The sequence below is a fragment of the Lissotriton helveticus genome, chromosome 8 (assembly GCF_964261635.1).
Source record: "Lissotriton helveticus chromosome 8, aLisHel1.1, whole genome shotgun sequence".
NCBI lineage: Eukaryota > Metazoa > Chordata > Amphibia > Caudata > Salamandridae > Lissotriton > Lissotriton helveticus.
This window is the reverse complement of record NC_136069.1, coordinates 461,903,196-461,927,146: the sequence shown is the minus strand read 5'-3', so window position 1 is coordinate 461,927,146 and position 23,951 is coordinate 461,903,196. Positions and strand designations below refer to the sequence as shown.

At 45.3% G+C, this 23,951-nt stretch overlaps 1 protein-coding gene across 1 annotated transcript in view; it reads right to left on the bottom strand.

The window, feature by feature from the left end:
• RB1 (RB transcriptional corepressor 1) overlaps positions 1-23,951 on the bottom strand; it is a 1,127,005-nt gene that overhangs the window by 242,150 nt on the left and 860,904 nt on the right. Inside the window, exon 19 of the mRNA XM_078657333.1 lies at positions 2,933-3,081. Coding sequence (XP_078513459.1) covers positions 2,933-3,081 — 149 coding nt within the window. The remainder of the gene's footprint in view (positions 1-2,932; positions 3,082-23,951) is intronic.

Genomic DNA, 23,951 nt, shown 5'->3' with positions numbered 1-23,951 from the left:
CGTACGGGGTCGCAGTAGCCTGCCTCTTACCTTGAGATTGTTGTGTGGTGCGGGAGGTGTCCAGTTGGGTGGCGCCTACGGAGGCTTCAGGGTGTATGGTGTCCTCCACTAGGTCCTCCATGGGGGTGTTTTCAGGGACTGTGGAGTGTCCCCCTCCCGTAGCCAATCTCTCCCCCAGTCTCTCAGCTATTCGCTCCTTGGCACGGCCTCTGAGGCATACCACCTCTTTTTTTAAATCATCGATTGACCGATGGGTGACTCCCACCGCGTTCACCTTTGCCTTGATGCGCACCCAGGTTGCCTCGGGCACCTTCCGGGACAGCTTCCCGAACAGTTGGTCATGGTCCCTGCTCACTCCTTCAATGAGGTACTCAAGTTCTTTCTCACTGAACTTGATTTTGCGCTTGCGTGCTTTTTCACTTGGTCCTGCAGCTTCCTGTGACATTGTGGTGTGATTTCCACTCCTGTATGGGCACTTAAGGGTGTGGCTCCTGGAGCTCAGTTCTCTGCCTCCTCCTGTATCCAGCTCTGTGCTCTGAATGATGCATGCAGCAGGCTACTTCCTGGTAGTGATGTCATCATTGAGCTCCAAATGCGACTTCACGTTTTTGCGATCTCGCAATGTGTGAGATCGCTATTAGCGAAATCGGTATTTGCGATTTCGCAATTAGGGTGTTGGAAACAGCCGGTTTTGGGTTTTATGAAGGATTTCTGCCTAGTCGCATTTGGCGATTGTGGCAGGGTGCAAATCGCAAAAATTTGGCGATTTTGATGTTGCATCCCATTCTGCGAATTCTTAATAGCGATTCGTTATTTTTCGATATTTGGAATTGGCAGAATGGATGCTTGATGCATCTATAGGTAATTCAGATGCGCAGGTTGACAAGCAAAGTCAACAGTCACTCGCAAACAGGAAGGTTAATTCTACCTGACCCAAAACATGTCACAAAGGAAGAGTTGGTGTGAGAGGTTCTCAAGCCATGTAAATGGAACTTATATGGTTTCTTGGACAATCCAGGTATGCACAGTAGTGCAATCCAGTTTCTTCTTCTAACATTTGCTGTGCCCCACTATCATCTCCCCCAAGTTGAGCCACGATTACAGGCCCTGCCTCAATATGCCTGCTAGTGAATGCCCATGGTGCACAGTGTCATTGTCATCAAATTGGGAGGACTGGCGATGACCCAAAGTCAACCCATACAAAATGTTCAAACCCCTGTAAAACAAGCAAACCCGATGCAGTAAAGAGGAATCATGCAGTTATAGCGCTCCATCTCAATAAAAACAAAACAAAACCCCCCCCAAACAATACATTTTACAGTGCAATACAAATGTTTCTCTAAATAATATGAGACTTTTATTGCAAATATTGGAATCATGTTTGTTGCAGAGATTAATGTAATATGAATTATCAAAGACTAGAAGTTAAATGATATATTTATCTGAAGAAAGTGAATGAAATCGTTCCGATGTTTCTTTGCACATTCCAATATGGCGACTGCAATTGTAATGAAATCAGTCCTTCCCCTATTTCGATTACGTTTTGTCAATATCAATGACCGCCTCCCTGACGCCAGCCGACACTGACGAAAGCTAAGGCTGAAACGCGTCTGTTTGAATTGTTTTTGCGAAATAAATCCGTATTGGGATTAACCTGACTGGAGTGCTGGTCCTCTCTGTCAGTGGAGGTGTGTGTGCGTGTGTGTATATATGTATATATATATTAAAAAAATACCAAGATGATGCGCTTTTGTGTAAACATTTCTACACATATGGTGGCCCACTGTAGTAAAGCAAACCTTTTGGAAAGAAGTCCTGGGGCACATCAAGGACATGCTAGGTTATTCGCAACCTGATTACCAATTCAACCTTCTATCCTCAAAACATGATAGGTTACGATAAGATTCTTCTATGCCACGTGATGGGGGCAGCCAAACAACTCATAGCGGTCAATTGGAAGCAGAAAACTGCACCACACTCAATTTAATGGTTCCATATGATGTGGCAGGTTCTGGCAATGGAGCAGATCACACATCACTTAACAAGCAAGAAGCATAGATTTAGAGGCGTCCCGCAATTTCTAATAGATTACATGTCCAAATGGAATTCTCCTACTACACCTCTTTGACTGAACTGTCTAGAGGTCTTGAGGCAAAATGCAAAATGCCATCCACACAGGTTTCACATACCACCTACTCTGTGTCCCCCCCCCCGAAACTTGGAATCCCCCACAACCAAGATCACTCGAGCATCACCTAAACTTCACAGGACACGCTGCTCCACTATCTTACTGTAAACTCTTGGCAGAATAGTCGTGTTCCAACACCACTCTACGACAACCCATAATGCTCACCTTGGGACCATTCACTCGAGGACAGGCACCACCTCCAGATCCTTTCAAATACCTTCTCGAACAACCTTCCATCCCTGTCCCTTCCCATCTCACTCCTGTTAACGTCTAGACTAATTTTTCCTATTAAACGTTAACCGCTGAATACCAAAAGTTCTATTGAAGCAATTGTGTACAGTGCCACAGTACATGCCAGTTAATACCTTGTGTGCACTTGCATTTTTGAAAATAATAAAACTATTTACACAAAAAAAGTCACAGGATCCTGAAGGCGGACCGATAAAATATTTCGGTCTTATACAGGCACACATTCATAAATCATTTCCAGTCTGTAGCTTGACTTTTTTTACCAAGTCAATGCCCCTTCGGACATCAGTGCCCATGCATTGCCCTTAGTTTAAAAGCAAGCCACAATTATTACATGAAAAAAGGACACAAGTAAAAACAAAATGATAGGACCTCCTTCTTCTGTTTTTATAGCACTTGCCCCTTTTACTGTATTCATTATTCTACTGTAAAGAAGCTGCATGCTCATTCTGCAGCTAATCAAATTAATAGGAGTTGGGTTCACATTTTACGTACCTTTCTTGTAAAATAGAGACAACGAAGTAGACCTTTGTGTCGGTTGAGGCTGAGGTGCCGGAACATTGTTACTCTCAGGAGCAGGCAGGGTGGGAATCGTGCGTGATATTGGTACGTTTCTCCTGGGTGACCTTAGGGGCGAGAGGTAGCTAGAAAGAAAAAACACGAGAATAAAAATAAAACTCAAAGTATTAATGAAGATGTAACCTTGAGTTCCTACATGTGATATCTTTTTTTGATCCCCATCAACAGAAATTAAACAATTGACTGCTGCAATCGTACCAGCGATGTGGGAGAAATTAGGATTAAACAAGCACTGGCACAATCAACAGACCTCGCCTTTGGGACCAACTGGCTTTGCCAATGATCTTTAGCCATGATGCACAACATGGCCAATACTGTACATGCATGGCTAATAAAAATAAAACCTGTGATGCATGTAATGCACCTAATAAATGACGTAACCTCTTTTTTGCGACCAATTCGTGTTGGAGTGATAACTCGGAAGTAAAAAAAAAAAAGAGCAAAAACATGTTCTGAAATGATGCAACCTCTTTTATAAAGTAAAAGTTTAAAATAAGGAGTATTTATAAATGAACACAAATTAAAATATGACATTCACAAATAATATACTGTCCAATGAGGTCATTCAGGTCTTTAGTGTTTTATGCACGGTTCCCCGAGTCCACTCCCGACTCACTAGCAGTTACCCCCCATTCACTATAGGCAACAAAGCAGGGATCTTGGAGAAATTAAGATTAAACAAGCAATGGCCCAACTAATCGACCTCACCTTTGGAACCAATTGGCTTTGCCACTGATCTTTAGCCATGATGCACAACATCGCTAATACTGTATAGAATGGCTAAATAGGCGGTTCCCTGAGTCCCACTCCAGGCTCGCTAGCGGTTATTCCCCATTCACTATAGGCGACATTCAGGTTAAGCTCCCTAATAGTCTGAGCCTCAGGAGTCCCACTTCGACTTTTAATTAAATGTCAAAAGTGTACCAGAGCCAAAGCGTTATAATGCAGACAAGATCCCCCACCAGGCCATCTGGCGCTTAAATCAAATCCCACAGGGCCATATGGCCCGTAATCAAATCCACCAGGGCCATCTGGCCTGTAAATCAGATCCACTAGGGCCATCTGGCCTGTAAATCAGATCCATCTTGCTTGTAAATCAGATCCACCAGGGCCTTAAATCAGTCTTACCCGCACCAGCATGATCTGAGGGACCAGAGTCTCTGAGCGCACCTCCTACGTGTGCACTGATGCTTCAGCAACTCTACGGTAAGTTTCTCAGAAGGGGTTCGGGGGGCTGGGGAAGATGCGTGGTCGGTTTCCTTGAGTTCCTCACACACGACCGCTGAAGGTAGCGGCCAGGAGGGTCCTCTATGCAAAATAGCCTGGACATCCCCGGAAAAACCGGTCGACCACAGCCAGGCGTAGCGTTGAAGGGCTACCGGCGTTGAAATCGTCCTGCCTAGCGAGTCTGCGGTGTCCAGTCCACATCTTATGGTAATCTTGGCTGCATCTCTCCCCTCGGCGACTGCACGGGAGAGCACGGCCCGGGCCTCCCTCGGACACTGTGGCAGCACCTGCGCTACCGTATTGTGGAAAAGTAAATTTTGCCATGTTCTGTGTCCCTACGTGTTCCCCATGTTATGTTATATGTGCACGATTAATATGCATATGTATTCCCCATGATCGATTAAAGACGCAATTACGGCTGTGTCCATCTCTAGTATGCCAGTTCCTAGTTTTCGTGAATACAACGAGTATTAGGCCTATGTAAAGCTACGTTGCCACGTTTCTCAGTGTGCACGTTAATTCATTGAATAGTCTCCGTTTCTAGGCCTCAAAAAGGCCCGGACTCAGATTCAGCTCCTGTCTCCTGAACCCTCTCCGAGGAGCGATACAGCCCCCACCTGTATCCCTGACCCTTCACTTACTTCCTGCCTCACAGTGCCCGGCTCGGCCTGGCTCTGCCTGCCAGTCTGCCAAGAGTATGTTATGATTCCAGTTATCAGTCCAGCTCTCCTTCTCTGCATTCCTAGGCTACTGAATCGCATCAATAGTTTCAGTCATCGTCTAGCCTTTACGTCTCCATGTAAGAGAAATACTGTATTTATGGTCATTTAATATTCCTCAACACACACTACATGTAGAACAATGCATGCACCAGTCTTAGTGTCTGTTAGCCTTTGCCCTGATAACTTTTGGATTCTATCAACATGTTCTCTAAACATCAGATACTAGATAGTGTTTAGGTACATGTCGCTCTGACTCTCCAGACTTTCGTCTCTCCTTCTAGCTCAGAAGTCATAGCCCCCAGCTTCTCCCTAGTTACACGTCATTGCCAGCTTGCGCGCACCACTAGGTTAGAGGTCCCGGCTCCTTAGGTAGCCCCCTCCATGTTTCCGCCCCATTTGTGACATATTCCGTTACGTTTACATCACATGTCTATGTATACGCCCTGTTCACGCCTCTTGTTACACCTCCTTTCTGCCTTATCTCTCGCGACTGTTACAGGCCCCACCCACTGTTACGCCTACTGTATGTACTGTAATGTATTTTGTTTAACTATATATGCTTGTGCACTGTTATTAAAAGTTGCTAGCCATCCCAGATCTTGCCCGTGCAGGATCCGGAGACCCACCCGTAACAGAAGTCCGAAGTTCGTCCGTCCGGCGTCGTAGCAGTCCAGTCCAGTCCGAGGCCTTCCGTTCTTGCTGCCCGGTGAGTACCATTGCTGGGGTAGTATCTAGACAGGGTCAATTGCATTGTCTCTGGTCCGTGGGTTTGGGTACGCAGATCCAACACGAAGTGTCCACTTAGGTGGATGCGGGTCCTGACGTGTCTCTTTATGAGACCGGTAAGTTTCGTACTGTTTTAGCAGTGCATCTAGTTTCTGTTCTAGTCCGTTCTGTTCTCGAGAAATTCATGTATTCTGTTTTCAGTATTCCAGGTAGTGTTTTGTCCGAACTGTTATCCTAAATGTCATTCATGTATTTCAATGTCGTGGTATGAATGTGTTGTTTAGTAATCATCGTGTTCATTGTGTATTGTATTGTGTCTAGACTCCAGCCCAGTCATGCCATTGTTTTCCAAGTTACGTCAGTTAAAAACTAGAAAAGGTCTGTTAGAAGAAGCAGTTCCTGTCCCGCCTAGGGACAGTCCAGGTCATTTTATGTATCAGAAGCATGGCATAAGTGCCATATTATATCTAGATTTATGGGTGGAGTACACCAAACAGTTAGAAGAAAAGTACAGATGGCCCGTATCGGGTACATGGGATGCCGAGTGCATCATGCGAGTAGAAGAAGTATTATGGAAAAAGAAAGCCAGACAGTCACAGAAAGATGCCATCGAGTTATGGCGCAAAGAATCTCATAAAAGAACCGAAAAAGAAATCAGAAAGTCAGAATTAAGTAGAGAATCCTTAGAAAAAGCCCAAGAAAAGGAACTAATCGAAATAGGTGAACGAGTTAAAACCGAACAGTCAGACAGGCAGAGAAATGCCCTTATTAAGGGTATGTATCCTCTTCTTGCCGAGGGCTTGCCAAAAGCAACCCCGGAAGCACCATGTAATTTTCCGCCACCCTTAGTTCCGACCAAGCTACGTCACAAACCGACCGCAGCTGAGATTTTTCTCTCGTCCTATTTGGACGACACAGTCCCAGAATATGCAAATCCTGTTCCACCAGCTCCTGTGAATAATGTAATTCATGGTCTTCCAGCCACCGGGGCACCTGTTGCAGTACCTGTTACGGTACCCCCGGTCCAGCCCGTAGTACAAATTCCTGCCACATCAGTCACTCTGCCAGCTCGAAGAGTATCAGTCGACGATTCCAGTATAGGGGCCGCGGGCGGAGGTCCTCCTGGTACCCCGCCGCCAAGTAGACGTCTAGGGGCAGTCGAGTTACATGAACGTGCGTTACAGCGTACGCCTAAATACAAGTCCATTGCAGAAATCAGGCGACTTCTTACTGAATGCTGTTATGATCCAGTCCCAGGCGAGGATAGTATGGTTATATATTCCGTACGTATAAGACAGGTGTCCGAGTATTTGGTCACCCTACCGAATATGAAAGAAGATCTAGACAGAATGTATCGTTTCATTCGTACAGGAGACGATCCAGAAAGTATTGGTGAAGTCATGTCTCTCAGGAAAGCTGAGATCCAGTTCATGTTATTAAAGTTTCTGATCAATTGTTTAATACGGGAACAAGATTCCCCGACTAAAGATCCGACCGAAATGAGAATTCTGACAAAGTGGAGTGATAATATAGCCGAGGGTAAGCACAAGACACTCAATAGTATAGAGAGTATGTACAAGAAAATACGTAAAGAAATAATAAGGTTACACGAACAACGCAAAGAAGCACAAGTAAGCGAGAAAGAAAATGACTCTTCTACTGAAGAGGTAGACGACGAGAATACCGCCAGAATAGCGTATGTAGGTAAATCTAGAATTCTAGACCGACATTTACGCCTAGAACACAAGAAAACTGTTCATCTTCCAGCACCAGAACAAGGTTCTCTAGAACAAGTATTTCAAGCTACCGATCAAATTCTGAAATCACGAATCGGTTATAGTGAATTAAGTACTATGCATGAACAAGAACTAGCCCGATCAGCAGTCCGATGGATTACTGATTCTACCACTTTTCCAGACGAAATAGTGGCACAAATGTTTCTGAAATTGCCCCCAGCCGAGCAGCGACTGGTGGGTATGTATATGATCCAACACCTCATTACACTGTATGAGGGTCAACATTCTGATCCAGGTCCGTTACATGATGTCCTGAACGAGTTACTCCAGTATAGATGGAAAGGTTTAGGTACTGACTTAATTAGTGTCATTCTAGAACAGCGCCACAAATATAGAACGTTTTTGAACCCGCATTTTGTTCATGTCTCACTTCCAGAAAGTAAACCGTTTTACATAGATAGACAGCATCCGCTACGAGAAGTACACCCAGTTAGGACAGCGGGTGGTGAAATGCAACGAGTATTTGTTTACACCCCAGTTACCAAGATGGAACTCTTAGAGATGAAGAAATTAATTCCCTGTCACGACAAAGATCCAGCAGGGTTCCACCGAGAATTAAAAGACATGCTCCGTATGGGAGAATACACGTATCCAGATATTATTAAAATGTTAAAAGTCCTGTTGCCTGCGGGCATATATGAAAAACTCAAGGAAAAGGATTGGGAGGTGGGAGAGAAAAAGATCGATTGGACAGCTCTAGAAGCTGAAGATAAGATACGAGTACCAGGTACCGGTCTTGGAGACAAATGTAAAGAATTACCAGAATTATTAATACAAGTTTTACCTAGATTATTAGCCACTAAAAAGGAAGACTGGGATGCAATCTCAGCCTGTAAACAGAAACAAGACGAAGACACTAGTGATTTTTATTCCAGATTTGAGAAATGTTTTATAATAAACAGTGGTTTGAAGACGAGTAGCGAGTCATACCCTCATCTTTTTGTTACTAAATTAGTCGAGAATTCAAGTCCACAAGTTAAAAATCGAGTTTTGAAAGTCGAAAGTACTTGGCAAGCTAGTACCCCGTCCCAAATGCTCCAGATGCTCCAGTATCACCAGAATAGAATCAGAGAAGAGCAAGAACACGAGAGAAGACGTATGAAAGACACGAAAATGAAAGTACTAGTTGCACAATCTGTTCCTCAAGACAGTCAGAAGAGGGGTCCGAATCAAGCCAGTCATCCTGCAGCTCCCGTTAAAGGGACATGCAATTATTGTAAACAGCCAGGTCATTTTATAAACGAGTGTGCAGTTCTGAAACACAACATAGCCACTGGTAAAACTAAAGAAAGACCACGTCCGCCTAGACAAGAACAAGTTTCACAGACTTCTCAGCCACAGAATGCACAACAGACAGTTCCAGCACCGCAGCCTATTGCTGCAACACAGCATGTTACACAGCAGATGTACCAGTATGCACAGACAGAATATCCAGAGTATCAAGCGTATTCATGAAACAGCCTAGAGAGGGAGGTAGGCTTACCTCTCATCGAGATTCCTGTAGATCAAGAAGGTCCCTATGTACATAGTCAAGTATTAGGGAAAGACAGAAAGTTTTTGATTGATACAGGGGCAAGTAGGACTACTATTAGTCACGACGAGGTTCCAGGGGCTCCGCTCTCAGGCTCTAGAAATGTTTCCCTTGGATTTTCAGGAAAGCCTATTGTAAACGAGATATCAAAGCCAGTTACTCTAGAAGTTGGTCCATTGTCCCGAACTACTGATCTATTGCTTACGAAGTCATGTCCAGAAAATTTGTTAGGCATTAAGACACTGAAAGAATTAGGTGCAGTTATTTGCTGTTCCCCAGAGGGGATACGTTTGTTTTTACGTGACTTCAAGGGTCACTATGTTTTACGAGATTTTGATCCAAGATTGTCTAATGTTCCGCAGCATCTATGGGCGCAAGGTCCAACTGATGTTGGCTTCATGCAAATCACACCCCATCGTGTGACTCTCAAGCAAGGTATAGTCTTGCCACGAATCAGACAGTACAGATTGCCACCTGAGGCTGTAGCAGCCTTATCCAAAATTATTGACGAGCTCATGGCTCAAGGAGTAGTTGTAGAAACTGACTCCAATGTATGTAATTCTCCTATCATTCCAGTCATGAAACGTACTGATCCAAATGCACCTCCAGTATATCGATTAGTGATTGATCTTCGAGAACTCAATAAATGTATCATTCCCCAGTATCCAGTTGTTCCAGATATCTCATCCCTATTGACAGCCATTGATTCTGAGGCAATATTTTTTACAGTAATAGACCTCAAGAATGCATTTTTCAGTGTCCCCATTCATCCAGACAGCCAGTACCTTTTCGGTTTTTGTTTAAATGGAAGGAGCTATAAATTCACACGAGCTCCTCAAGGTTTCACAGAAAGTCCTAGTATTTGCAGTCAAGCACTTAAGAGACAACTAGACAACATTCACATGCCAACTGACACTGCCCTGCTCCAATATGTCGATGATCTACTGATCCCAGCCCGTTCTGAACGTGCTTGCGAGCGAGCATCACTTACAGTTTTGTACTTCCTAGCCGAGATGGGGCACAAGGTGTCTCCTTCAAAGCTTCAATTCTGTGTCCAGCAAGTGATCTACTTAGGCCACTTACTGTCCAAGTGGGGTAGGCAGTTGACACCTGACCGTATCCAGTTAATAGCGAGTCTTCCTCAGCCCAAGACCCAGAAGGAGGTACGTGCTTTTATCGGCCTTACTTCCTATTGCAGACAATGGATTCCTCAGTATGCATTTCTAGCTAAACCACTGATACAGTTAACGACACAGGAGGCAGCCGTATCGACTGTTCTCCCTTGGACATCTGAACATACACTTAGTTTTAATGAGTTAAAGAAAGCTTTATGCCAAGCACCCGTTCTAGCTACACCGAACTACAGTAAGCCTTTCACACTTTTTGTCACAGAACGTGATAGTACTGCATTATCTGTTCTCACACAAGATCAAGCCGGACAATACAAGCCCTGTGCTTATTTTTCGAGTACACTAGATCCAGTAGCCCAGGCTCTGCCTGCGTGCCTCAAGTCAGTTGCAGCCACAGCACTAGCTATCAGACAAATTGATTCCATAGTATTGGGACACTCCCTGACAGTACAAGTTCCACACTCCGTGGAAGTTCTTTTAAACCGAACACAGACCCAGCACTTGACAATTGCACGTTTGACAGGTTATGAACTGACACTGTTCCAGCCACACATAGAAATCAGACGCTGCAACGTTCTAAATCCTGCTACACTGTTACCGTCAGTTACTTCAAATCCTGCCACACATGATTGTGTGGAAGTTGTTAACACTATGACTAAACCAAGACAAGACCTGACAGATATTCCATTACCAGACCCCGACCTGACACTTTATGTGGATGGTTCATGTATGAGAACAAGTACAGGAGAACTAGTAGCCGCGTATGCAGTGACTACTGACACTGAAGTTATTGAAACACATCGTATTGACACCCTGTCTGCTCAGGCAGCAGAGCTAGTTGCTCTGACACAAGCCTGCATACGTGCCAAGAACCTGAAAGTTAATATTTACACAGATTCACGCTACGCATTCGGAGTTGTACACGACTTTGGAGTGCTCTGACAAGAGAGAGGTTTCATGACTTCTCATGGAACCAAGATTCAGCATGGTCTCCTCATTCAAGCTCTGTTAGATGCAATACATTTACCGACATCTATCGCTATCATGAAGTGCAAGGCACATACGAAAGTTACTGACATTATTTCCCAAGGAAATGATCTAGCAGATCGAACAGCCAAGCTTACAGCACAGACACCAGACATACCAGTTAACAAGACACCGACATCCACTCTAGAACAGACTACTTGTATGACAGTTAAGGACCCTACTCAAGATGTCATAGATATCCAGTTACATGCTACCCCCGAGGAAATTAAGAAATGGTCCGAACAAGGAGGGGTCCAGACAGACCAGGGATGGGTGACGAAGGGAAAAGCCACATGGTTTCTCCCCGACTCAATGGTTCAAGTCATTATTAATACCGCACATAGTCCTGCACATTTAGGAGAAAAAGCCATGATAGACAGTATCCAGAACATCTGGTTTAACAAGCATTTACGAGCTGCAGCCAAGCAGAAAGTCCGTACTTGTATGATATGTTGTCAATTCAATCCAGGTAAAAGTGTCCCGGTGGAACAAGGTGGGTTCCAACCCCCTGACCACCCTTTTGAAGTCCTCCAGATGGATTATATTCAGATGGAGCGATGTCGAGGTTTCAAGTATGTCCTTGTAGTTGTATGCGCTTTGTCCAGGTGGACAGAAGCATATCCAGTCCCAGATTATACGGCCGCGACCACTGCCAAGCAGCTGGTTCGTGAATATTTCCCCCGCTATGGACTCCCTAGGGTCGTGTATTCTGATAACGGCCAGCCATTCTCATCTGAATTAATGAAGCACGTTTCCCTTTTACTAGGGTACCAGTGGAAGTTCCATTGTGTACGCCATCCAGAAGCAGCCGGTCTCGTAGAGAGACATAACCAGACCCTAAAAATCCGTATCGCCAAAGTTTGTAAAGAGAAAGGTGTAGACTGGCTAGTAGCTCTGCCAGTCGCCCTATTTTATATGCGCATGATCGCACATTCCAGATCAGGTCTGTCCCCTTATGAGGTCGTATTCGGCCGTCCCCCGAATATGTGGGGTACACCTAGACCCCGAAGTATTACAGATGTTTCCAGTAATATGCTGACAGATTACCTAGCTTCCTTGATGTCTGCCCTACACTCTTGTCGTTCACAGGTTGCCGCCGCATTTCCAGACAATACCGAGGTGAAACCGCATGAAATCGTTCCAGGAAGTCTAGTGCTTGTCCGGAATTTCGATCGTTCGATTCCGCTGGAGCCTCGCTGGAAGGAGCCGAAGTTAGTCCTTCTAACCACCCGCACAGCCGTGAAGTTGGAAGGCAGGAAAGGCTGGGTGCATCTGTCTCACGTCAAGAAATTTCACGGACTAAGACCTAAAACTTTAAATAACACTTCTACAGATACTATTCTTAAGGACTGTCCCGCCAATGACATTGATTCAAAACCTCCCCTGTTAGAGGAAACTCCGCAGCAGGAGTATAAAAAGATGCTTCGGTCTAGTAAAATAAGTCAGCCAGTTTAATTGTCTAAGTCCTCCCCTAGGTGAAACGGTTAGACAGGTATCTGACATGTATGAAATAGACCCCCATAGTGAGAGAGTTAGTCAAAACTCTATCCGATGTATCGTTTTTCTAAGTTTTATATTGTTTTTAAGCTTAATGGTTACCTGCACGAGTTATGCATTTCATTTATGTTTTCCAATTTCTCATGTAAATAAGTTTTCTAATGCTACAGTAGAGCACACGTTTAGTGATCTGCCTCCTCACGAACTATCCTATCGTCTTGCTATGCGCAACAATACATTTATCCGTATGTTACATTATTCACACCAGACCAGCAATGCCACTAATTGTTGGGTGTGTGGTCGACTCCCCCCTTTCCAGACACCTAAGGGAGTTCTGCCACTCTTTCCTTATCCGTTTTCACATAATGGTTCGTGTGGAGCATGGTCCACGTTAACGTCATCCTCAACTGATATGTCCCTTCTGAACAGTACATGTTTTCCAGACAAACAAGGTCTTCCCCACAGAACAGGGTTAGATCTAGAAAATGAAGTTTATAATTTGGGTAATTATTCTTCGAATTTCATGGTCCTGAATGTTCAGTCTGATCCTACTCCAGACTTACCTGCTATTTCAGTATTACCAGTCAAAGGCGAATTATGTGTCAGAAATAATGGTTCCGCACATGTAGGACACAGTGATTGTACTACTATTGTCAAGTATAGTGACAGTGGGAAATTTATTTTTAAAGCTTCACGTCATTCTTATTTTGTTTGTGGTCAGACCGCATATGTTCGTCTGCCCCTCAATTGGGAGGGAACCTGTTACATTGCCTTCCTACTGCCACCAGTTTTCCTAGCCCCGTCTGATTATCATAGAAACACACATCTAGTACACATTAGACATAGAAGGGAGATTGAGTCCCCGATTGTCGATCAAACTGAAACTGCTCTAGAACAGTATACAGATTTCAATAAAGGATTCTTCTTCTTTATAGGACCTGTCCAGAATAGTAAGTTAATCCGTAGGTTAACCAGAACCCTTGAAGCAGTAGTGAATGAGACTGCTTCTGCCCTAGGTAACTTAACCGAAGAGCAATCTGCTATGAGATTTGTCGTGCTCCAAAATCGTCTCGTTCTTGACGTCATACTGGCCGATAGAGGAGGAGCATGTAGAGTCATCGGATCTAGTTGCTGCATTTTCATTCCTAATAACGCGCCGTCTGTTTATTCAGCTATAACCAGACTTCATAAAATTGCCCATCAGTTACACCAGAATCCAGGCACCTGGACATGGTCCGGTTGGTTTTGGAGTATTATTTCTGCCTGGGGATGGAAAATATTGTCATTTCTAGGTATTGCAGTAGCGATCATATTCAGTTGCTGCCTCTGTATACAATGTGGCCCTGCGATTTGCGGCATTTGTGCTACCTCTTGTATTCCTAGTCCCAAGTCCCGTCCTAGATCCCGTTCCAAGAAAATTCGAGACGAGCAAATGATACTGTATGAAATGATAGATGGTATCATGAATATTGATGTTTTTTGATGGAAACGCAGTGACAAGGAGGGAATGTGGAAAAGTAAATTTTGCCATGTTCTGTGTCCCTACGTGTTCCCCATGTTATGTTATATGTGCACGATTAATATGCATATGTATTCCCCATGATCGATTAAAGACGCAATTACGGCTGTGTCCATCTCTAGTATGCCAGTTCCTAGTTTTCGTGAATACAACGAGTATTAGGCCTATGTAAAGCTACGTTGCCACGTTTCTCAGTGTGCACGTTAATTCATTGAAAAGTCTCCGTTTCTAGGCCTCAAAAGGGCCCGGACTCAGATTCAGCTCCTGTCTCCTGAACCCTCTCCGAGGAGCGATACAGCCCCCACCTGTATCCCTGACCCTTCACTTACTTCCTGCCTCACAGTGCCCGGCTCGGCCTGGCTCTGCCTGCCAGTCTGCCAAGAGTATGTTATGATTCCAGTTATCAGTCCAGCTCTCCTTCTCTGCATTCCTAGGCTACTGAATCGCATCAATAGTTTCAGTCATCGTCTAGCCTTTACGTCTCCATGTAAGAGAAATACTGTATTTATGGTCATTTAATATTCCTCAACACACACTACATGTAGAACAATGCATGCACCAGTCTTAGTGTCTGTTAGCCTTTGCCCTGATAACTTTTGGATTCTATCAACATGTTCTCTAAACATCAGATACTAGATAGTGTTTAGGTACATGTCGCTCTGACTCTCCAGACTTTCGTCTCTCCTTCTAGCTCAGAAGTCATAGCCCCCAGCTTCTCCCTAGTTACACGTCATTGCCAGCTTGCGCGCACCACTAGGTTAGAGGTCCCGGCTCCTTAGGTAGCCCCCTCCATGTTTCCGCCCCATTTGTGACATATTCCGTTACGTTTACATCACATGTCTATGTATACGCCCTGTTCACGCCTCTTGTTACACCTCCTTTCTGCCTTATCTCTCGCGACTGTTACAGGCCCCACCCACTGTTACGCCTACTGTATGTACTGTAATGTATTTTGTTTAACTATATATGCTTGTGCACTGTTATTAAAAGTTGCTAGCCATCCCAGATCTTGCCCGTGCAGGTTGTCCTGTTCCTGTCCTTTATGCTGTATTAAAACCTGCAAACTCCTACTACCTCGAATCTTGACTCTTATTTATTGAGCTATCTGTTATTGTTATGTCCAGTCAAAAATAGAGGTATTATTTATTTATTTACCACAGTATCCCACACAGAGTGGGTTTGACGGCTCAACAGACATGCGGTGTTTACCGACAGAAGTCCCAAGCTGGAGGAAGAAAACATCTTCTTCCCAAGATGGTCCAGCTTTTTGGATTCCCCATCAGGTGGTGCGTTAGGGAATGTGCCTTTGGACGTAGAGGCTTGGATCACCAAGCTCTCAGGGGTGGGGTGTTGGGAGAGGAAATAGGGGTCGCCCAGAGCCAGCCGTTGGCGTCGGGCAATAATCCTATCCACAGGAGCCCCTTTGTTGGGCTTGGACCAAGTGCCCAAAAGGATGTTAGTAAGGGCTTCACTGAAAGGCAGCAGGGGCTCCGAAGAGGCCGCTGCCGGTTGAAGCACCTCCATCAGGAGATTCGTCCTGACCGCCACCGTAGGTAGCTCGAGGTTGAGGGCCTCGCCCGCACTACACAACACCACTGCGTATGAAGCACCCTCCTCCGTAGCCACGGTAGGAGTAGACAGCATGCCAAGGTCTTGAGCGGTATCAAGATCACTGGCTTCCCCCAAGTCCTCTCTCCAGTCAGGTTCAGCCAACTGGTCAGTTAAAGGGTATACAGACCCTCCCAGTCCTGATCACCCTCCTCTGGTTGCCATTCTGGCCTGCAGGAAACACCAGGGTAGAACCAAGGTACAAAAGTACCACTCAGCACCGGATCCAGCGTTGGTCCGGCTCAGTGTCGAAGTCAGGGTGGAAGCGGGGTCGACGCCAGCTGGGGACACAACCGGCGTTGGGTGCTGACGTGGTGCTGGTGGAATCGGCGCCAGGGGAGGTGTTATATGGTCGACCAGCGCCGATCCGGATCCAGGCCTGGCTCCAAGAGGATCCTGTGGTGCCGGTGCTGCCGAAGGTCCGGGGCCCCCAGCCGAATCTGCGGGGCCCGAAGGCGCGCCGGCAGAGTCGGGCTGCCCTAAGATGGCATTCATCACTTCGTAGAAACTCTGAAGCAGGGCAGGGGTCGCTCCGGCTCCGAGTCGACCCTTCAGGCTCCGCACGCGGAGACGCGCCCCGTCCGCTTCCCTCGTCGCGTCGGCCGACAGGCGGAGAGAAGTCGAAGAGCGACGATGCTACTTCGACTTTTTCATGTGCTTCGACTTGCCTGAGGAGTGCATAGACGTCGATGACGAGTGGTGGTCCCTCTACCCCCCACGCGACCGGGACCTCGAACGGCACAGGGTCAACTGCCGGGCATTGAGAAGCTTTCGGGACTGCTCCCGCAAAGACTTCGGATTCATGGTCTGGCAGTCGGAGCACGACTTGGGATCATTGTCGCGCTCCAGGTACCACAGGCACACGTTGTGCGGGTCCGTAACTGACATCAGCTTGCGACAGGATAGACAAAAAAAACGGTGTTGACGAAAGTTGGAAAAAAGTCAGCCAAAAAGTGACTGGAGGTACCGCTCTCTCCGGATCTGCACTGGCTGGCGCGGAAAAAGAAAGAACTGACGTCAACGCGCGAGGGCGGCGTCTAAGTAGATACTGTGATGTCATCACGGCGACCACGACGAACGAGGAGTCGACCGATGCCACCTATCGACGCACAGGGGTACTGCTGATGAAAAAATTCTCCAGATCCAGTCTGACGCCTGGGGGAAAGGAATCTATAGCTAATTGTCTCTTAGATATGTTTTAAATTAATGTATCTGCGTCAGGTTCTGTAAAGAACGGATTTTTCATTACATGCGTATTTGCAATCTGGCTGAAGACAACAGGGTCCAATTGATTCTTTTAGCTATGTCTAAGAAATTAAAGGTACTTCTTATCAATCTTGAAAGGATTAAAGGCATAGTTGTCCTAGCCAGTATTCAACCTCGTCACTTGCAAGTCAGACCAGATGTCAAAAGCAAGCACTGACCTTGCAGAGCCATCCTATCTGCTTTTGCAGGTTTGTAGTTTCCAAAGTTTAGCCAGTTCCTTGCTGCTGTTAAAATTGGAACCAAGCCATTATATTTCTGAATCCTAATAAATTGCTCTGGGAAGAAAGACAAAGGTTGGTCTCAGACAAAGTACGGTGAGGTACATCCACAACTATGCCTTGCATAACAAGTATTTTAAGCACTACTTTTCCATTAATTCCAAGGGTCCTTTACTTTGTCCCAATGGAGGACCAGAAGTTTAATACGGTGCCAGCAAGGTAGGCCTTCAAAGTCACCGAACTAAATCATTATCCTGGAAGTATCTTCCTCATTCTTGTTTACATCAAGTGTTCAAGTTGGTTATTGTTGCACAGAAACTCTGGGCTCCAGCTGAGAGGATCTCTTAACTTTTTTATGTCAAGCATTATTACGGTGAGGCTACGTACTACAATATGTGTTGGTATAAAATTATTTTTTAATTGATTTTATACAATAATAACGGACATGCAGGTAATATTAATAAAAAGACAGTCTCATATGCTTGGTGTTGGCGCGAGCAAATCTGGGAGCCAAAGTAAGATCAGAATGGATCTGGCTGTTGATATTCAGAAAATGGTTCCACCACGGGCACCATCAAACCAATGAATTGTCTCTTCTATTTTTTAAGCACCAATCAAAGCCACTCCTCGTGTAGTGGAGACACTCAGAATTCCATTATGTCTCAAAACCCCTCTTGGCCAGAAGCGCACCCAGGTCCACCACATTCCACTTCCCTCTCGAATTCCAGAGCTCGTCCATCACTCCAAATAGCAGTAAGTTATGGAGACATCAATGGACCTTGCTAGAACCACTGACAGCGTAAGGAAGCCCTTGCGGCAATACACTAAGTATTGGGCATACCCATGTCGTATGGAGAATGTCTCCAATCTCTGCATGACATTTAATGCAGTTTGGGGATTGTGCTCTGCCCGTTCTCCAGAGAAGAGTGGGAGTAGAGTGAATCCTATTCATGTGTTTAAAGTGCACTAGTAGCAGTCTAGCAGATCTGGCTCAGTAACTTTGGCAAGAGGGTATCCCCTCTGATTCGCCAAATCTACTGGTCCACTGGGTCCTCCATTGTGATCACAGAGTGCTTAAGTCGTCTGGAGCATGAGAGAAGAGAGCAGTATACTCGAGGTTCCAAGTATTCAGTAGGAAGTTGGGCTTCTAAGTGTCTGATTTGTCAGTGCTCAATGAGACTTCTTGATTTTGTGGTTGTTCATTGGTATTTCGACTAGGTGGTCTAAGGTTGGTATCACTGCCAGAAGAGGATGTGTCAGTTTGGGGGTTAAACGGTTTGTTGCGTCGTCTTTGGGCATACACATCTGCCCACGTGTATACCTCCCCTAATTTATAGTCTTGTGTATCTCTTCTGAACTTTCGTAGTTTACGGTCGTTAATTTCTCTCGTGTGTTTCTCGATTTGCTCTTTCGTGTCTTCCAAGATCTGTTTAGCTCTTCAGAGGTTGCCATCTTCGATAATTCAGATTCTACTTCTTTGTTTTCTTTGTTGAGATCTGTAAGTATGCCCGATAGTTCTTGTACTCTTGAAAAGAGAGATGGCATGGATTTTTAAACTTCAGTCCATGAAGCCAATGGGACTGAATGATCGTTTGGAATTTGAATGTTACCTGTAAATTCACCAATACGGTGCTTGTCATCTGCAGATATTTCTATAGTGCAACTGTTTGTACATCACATTTAATTTATTTCTATTTTTTATTTGCATTATTTTTTATTCTGCAATAATCCTGCTCTGTTCTTTTACCCAGCCTCCCATGGTTTTTTACCTATCTCGCACCGGCTCGTTTGCACCTCCCTCCACAACCCGTCTGGCATCACACTCACATAAGATGGCCGCCGTCATAGCCCGTTCTCTATTTCTATCCCCCCAAACCACGCAATCCCTCACTTCCTGGTTCCCCGGGAGTGGAGAAGACTACTTCAGACGCCGTTCGAAATCGTTCACACAATTTATATTCAAGTAAGTGCCCAAATGGACATCCGTATAACGGAGCTTGACAGGCGCGTTAGGCGCAATCCCCCATTGAAGTTGGTTTACCGAGTGTAACACTCCGTTACTACTTTTTTCCCCCACAGGCACCAAGCATCATAGGACACACGTGAGTCTTTCACACACAGTTTTCTGACCGCGTTTAGGCACATTAATCACAGTTTCGAGCACCCAGTGTTATTGTTTTTTGAGCCCATCATCTTAATGTCGACACCTAGAGCACGATGTAACCCACACGACTGAACGTTTAATACACTTCCATGACGAGTCGATCACTTTTCCCCACCAACCCTTCCCGCATGTTACGTTTACCACAGCATCTTGCACATCCCCTGAGCCATATCCTCCTTTATGTTATCCGCAGGAGCTCCCCGATGAAGGGTTCGGCACCCGAAATGCATTGGAGCCACCTTAAGAAATGTGTAATTAATTGAATGGATTCAATCAACATACACTGAAAAGTACCATGAAAGTAACGAAACAAATGTGAATAAACTTCTATAATTTACCTTCATGGAAGCTTGTTTTTTCAAGCACCAAAAGGTGTGCACAGTATGCAGGGATGTCATCAAATTCCATGGTGACACATCCACGACATTCACGTTAAAAGTGTGCCGGACGGACACACCACCTGTTTGTAGCACCCAACCATTTGAAATAACAGCACAATATAACGAATTGTCAAACATAAGCCGTGCATCCTCTATCCAGATTATCAAGTCGACACAACGATATTACACACCAGGCTCATGCACTTTCTTCAGATTGGCTTTGATAAATGTACTCACTTGATATACAATTGGAGAAGTGGGGCAGGGTATAGGGGAGAATGTCAGAGATGTGAATGTAATAATACAGCAACCAATTGGTCTTTTCAGATAGAGACCGCAGACTGGAAGGGTTCCATTATACAAAATGATCTAACACCCCAGGCTCATTTATGTGGTTTAGAATTCTCTGAATGAAATCCCTAGACATTTTTTTCATCTGATACAATCAATTATGCATAGTTGTCTTTGGTCTACTGGTCAAATAAACCTCCAACGATTAGCTTTGATAAATGTGCTCACTTAATGTACAGGTGGAGGGGAGAATGTCATAGATGCACGTGTAATAATACAGTACCCAATTGGTCTTTTCAGTTAGAGACCGCAGACTGCTCACCTAAGAATATTCCCCAGGCCTCAGACGGGATCTGAAAAATCTTGAGCAAGTACCTCTGCATTAATCGGCTCCGTGTCAGCCACGTTGTTTTGGTGCCCATATAAACACCACTCCAGCGCGCTTACATCAGTTCCTTTCTTTCTGAGTCAACAGTTACTTTTTTTACCTCTATTTTAAAACTTTTTGTGTAGTGTTTTTTGGAGCTTTGCTCCCAGTGTACTAGGGACATGTCCCCCAACAAACCCATGGGGTTTAAACTGTGTGGAGAATGTCACCGACAGATGCCAGTCTCTGACCCACACTTGGTTTGTTGGTGGTGTCTAGGATGGAAAAACAACCTTAAGGCCTGCTCCAACTGCAAGTCTATGAATGTAGAGGTGATTCGTGAGCGGGCGTTGAACCTCCTAGTAGCGCGATAGAAGGTGGCTCCGCACCGATCCCAGTCCTGCTCCTGTGGGAGATGGCGATGCAGTTACCGTTCTCAGGGACCATCATCTTTACGTTCCACCACATCTTCCTCCAAATCGGGTAAGCCCAATCAGAAGAAGTCGAAGCGGTTTATGGCTTCCCCGTCCAAACACAGTGCTTCTAGGCCCCGCATCCGCTCACCACTTGCAGAGCCGGCATCCAAGCCGCTCAGAGCTATCCAGAGTTCTCCGGAGCCAAAGCAGACCTACCCAGCTTAAAGACTTTTACAACACCATCCATGCCATCATTGCGCGTCTGACTCAATCTGTGGGTCTGTTGGGTCCCATGGAGCCCAGAGGTGCCCCTGCTAGGTTACCACTGACTGGTGCGCCCTCAACACCAGCCGGGCCCTCTGGATCCAAACTGACGGTGTCACAGGTGCTGTGAGATAGTCATTCTTTTTGCGCTGATAACCCCCCTTTTTTAATGATACTGGTGGTAACTGACTGACTGACTGCGCCCTGGGCCCTGTTAACCAAGCTCAGGGCCCGTGCTCTGATGAAAAAGGTGTATGGTAATTAGGTGTAATTACAATTGGCGGCAGCAACAACCTACTTGTAAGTCCCTAGTGCATGGTAGGGCATGTAGGTTTAGAGGTCCAGCATCTTTGAGGCACTTAACTGTGCATTGCTGTGTTGACTGCTATTATCTTAAAAGTCAGCCCCACAATATGTGTTGCTATAAAATTATTTTTTAATTGATTTTATACATAAATAACTGACATGCATGTAATATTAATAAAATGACAGTCTCATATGCTTGGTGTTGGCTCGAGAAAATCTGGCAGCCAAAGTAAGATCAGAATGGATCAGGTTGTTGATATTCAGAAATGGTTCCACCACGGGCACCATCAAACCAAAGAATTGTCTCTTCTATTTTTTAAGCACCAATCAAAGCCACTCATTGTGTAGTGGAGACACTCAGAACTCCATTATGTCTCAAAACCCCTCTTGGCCAGAAGCGCACCCAGGTCCACCACATTCCACTTCCCTCTCTAATTTCGGAGCTCGTCCATCACTCCAAATAGCAGTAAGTTATGGAGACATCAATGGACCTTGCTAGAACCACTGACAACGTAAGGAAGCCCTTGCGGCAATACACTAACTATTGGGCATACCCATGTCGTATGGAGAATGTCTCCAATCTCTGCATGACATTTAATGCAGTTTGGGGATTGTGCTCTGCCCGTTCTCCATAGAAGAGTGGGAGTAGAGTGAACCCTATTCATGTGTTTAAAGTGCACTAGTAGCAGTCTAGCAGACCTGGCTCAGTAACTTTGGCAAGGGGGTATCCCCTCTGATTCGCCAAATCTACTGGTCCACTGGGTCCTCCCATTGTGATCACAGAGTTCAAGAAGAGAGCAGCAAGCTGTTTTTAAATTTAAGTTACGTGAAAATTCGATTTTGGATTTAGAAGTACTTCCAAAGTATTAATATCCCTTACTATTACATCTAAGTCACCCCAGGGTAGGGTGCCATGTAAAAATAAGCAGGGACGTTTCAAAAGATATTCTATATGTCCTGGTGAGGAAACATCTACCAATTTTGTTTTCCTCCATTGTCGCATTTTAGCTTTATAGGGAACACAGTGCAACTATTGACAGGAGTGAGCTACCATCATTTTTTAATGACTTATAAGATTGCTAATGATAAATCCAACAACTTGCCACTGTTGAATGTAGCATAACAAATACAGAAAAGAAGGTCTTTTCTGTGAGCCAACATTTTGCCTTCGAGCAGACTCTCTTGATTGGCCAACCCCTAACAGGTTTAGCCAAACTAATCTGATAAGTGGCCTGCATAGAGACAGAGGTTATTTGCTGGGGGGAGCTCTGTAGCTTCAGAGAACAGACCAGGAAGGGGGCTGAGTATACAAACTGGGTTTCAAAGAGAGAAGAACAGTAAGGAATGCCAGCCAGACCTACCCCCTTCTCCTGCCCCCCCCCCCCGATGGTAGCCACAGGAATGGAATTTGAAGGAGGTCTGGAAGTGAAGTGTTGAGGGAAATGAGCCACACCAGTAGGTTGACTTAGACAGCTCTTTCTCCCAACAGACAGAAATTCTCAATCTTGACTTTTAAAGTACAGTGCTTTGTAGGACAAGAATATGCCACACTTTGGAGGAAGCTGTTGTGCTTTGGCGTGGCACCTTGTACCCCACTGGACAGGGGTACTTGTTGCACCCAAAACATTGGATAAATATGTGAGAGCTGCATAGTAACTCAGATCTGCTGCCTGAAACAAGGAGGAGGACAGCCTGCTGGAACCCTGTTATGCACCCCAAACGATTGCACTCTGACGGACTGCTCCTGCTGCACACTTGGAAATACAGCTCTGACAACTGTGCATTGCTTCAAAAATGCTTAAGGAGTGGACTTCCGGAAAGCAACAGGTTAACAGAGCTCACCTGCACCATCTCCTCCAAGAAGTACCAAGCTTGGAGTGCGTCCAGTGGGCTTCTAAGGATTTGGCCAGGTGCATTGTAGTCCCAAACTTCCAAGGGCCACCTCAGAGCTTCTAAACCACCACTGGATTGGTGTTTTGGGCACTTTGAACCCTCAAGAGGAACTTCAGGAAGAAGCTCCAGAAGTTTGTGGGAAAAGCTCCTTAAGGTGACCGGCCAGTCGACGAGAAATAGGCTGCAGATATCGAACCGCGACCCGTGCTGGATTTCAGGTTTGTCCCGCTGAAAGCTACGGAGCTCAAGACTTCCACGATTTTACCTAGGCTTCATCAACTCAAATCCCGTCTTGAAGAGGAGGCTCGCTGGCGAGAGGAAATGCTCCAGAAAAGATTTTAAGTGGGAAGGTGAAATTTTGACCGGGGCCTCCCACTTAGTGTATCCAGCCAGGGCTCGATCGCGGTTGGCATCAAACTTTGACTTTGTCCCAGTCAAGCACAACCAGATATCCCAAGTTGGCGCTATATTTTCTAAGCACTAGAAAGAGTTTATTCTTTACAAATTCATATTTCTGGCTCTCTTTATTGGATTTTTGTCATTTTGGTGTCATTATAATCTTAAACATATGTCCTATTTATATAAATT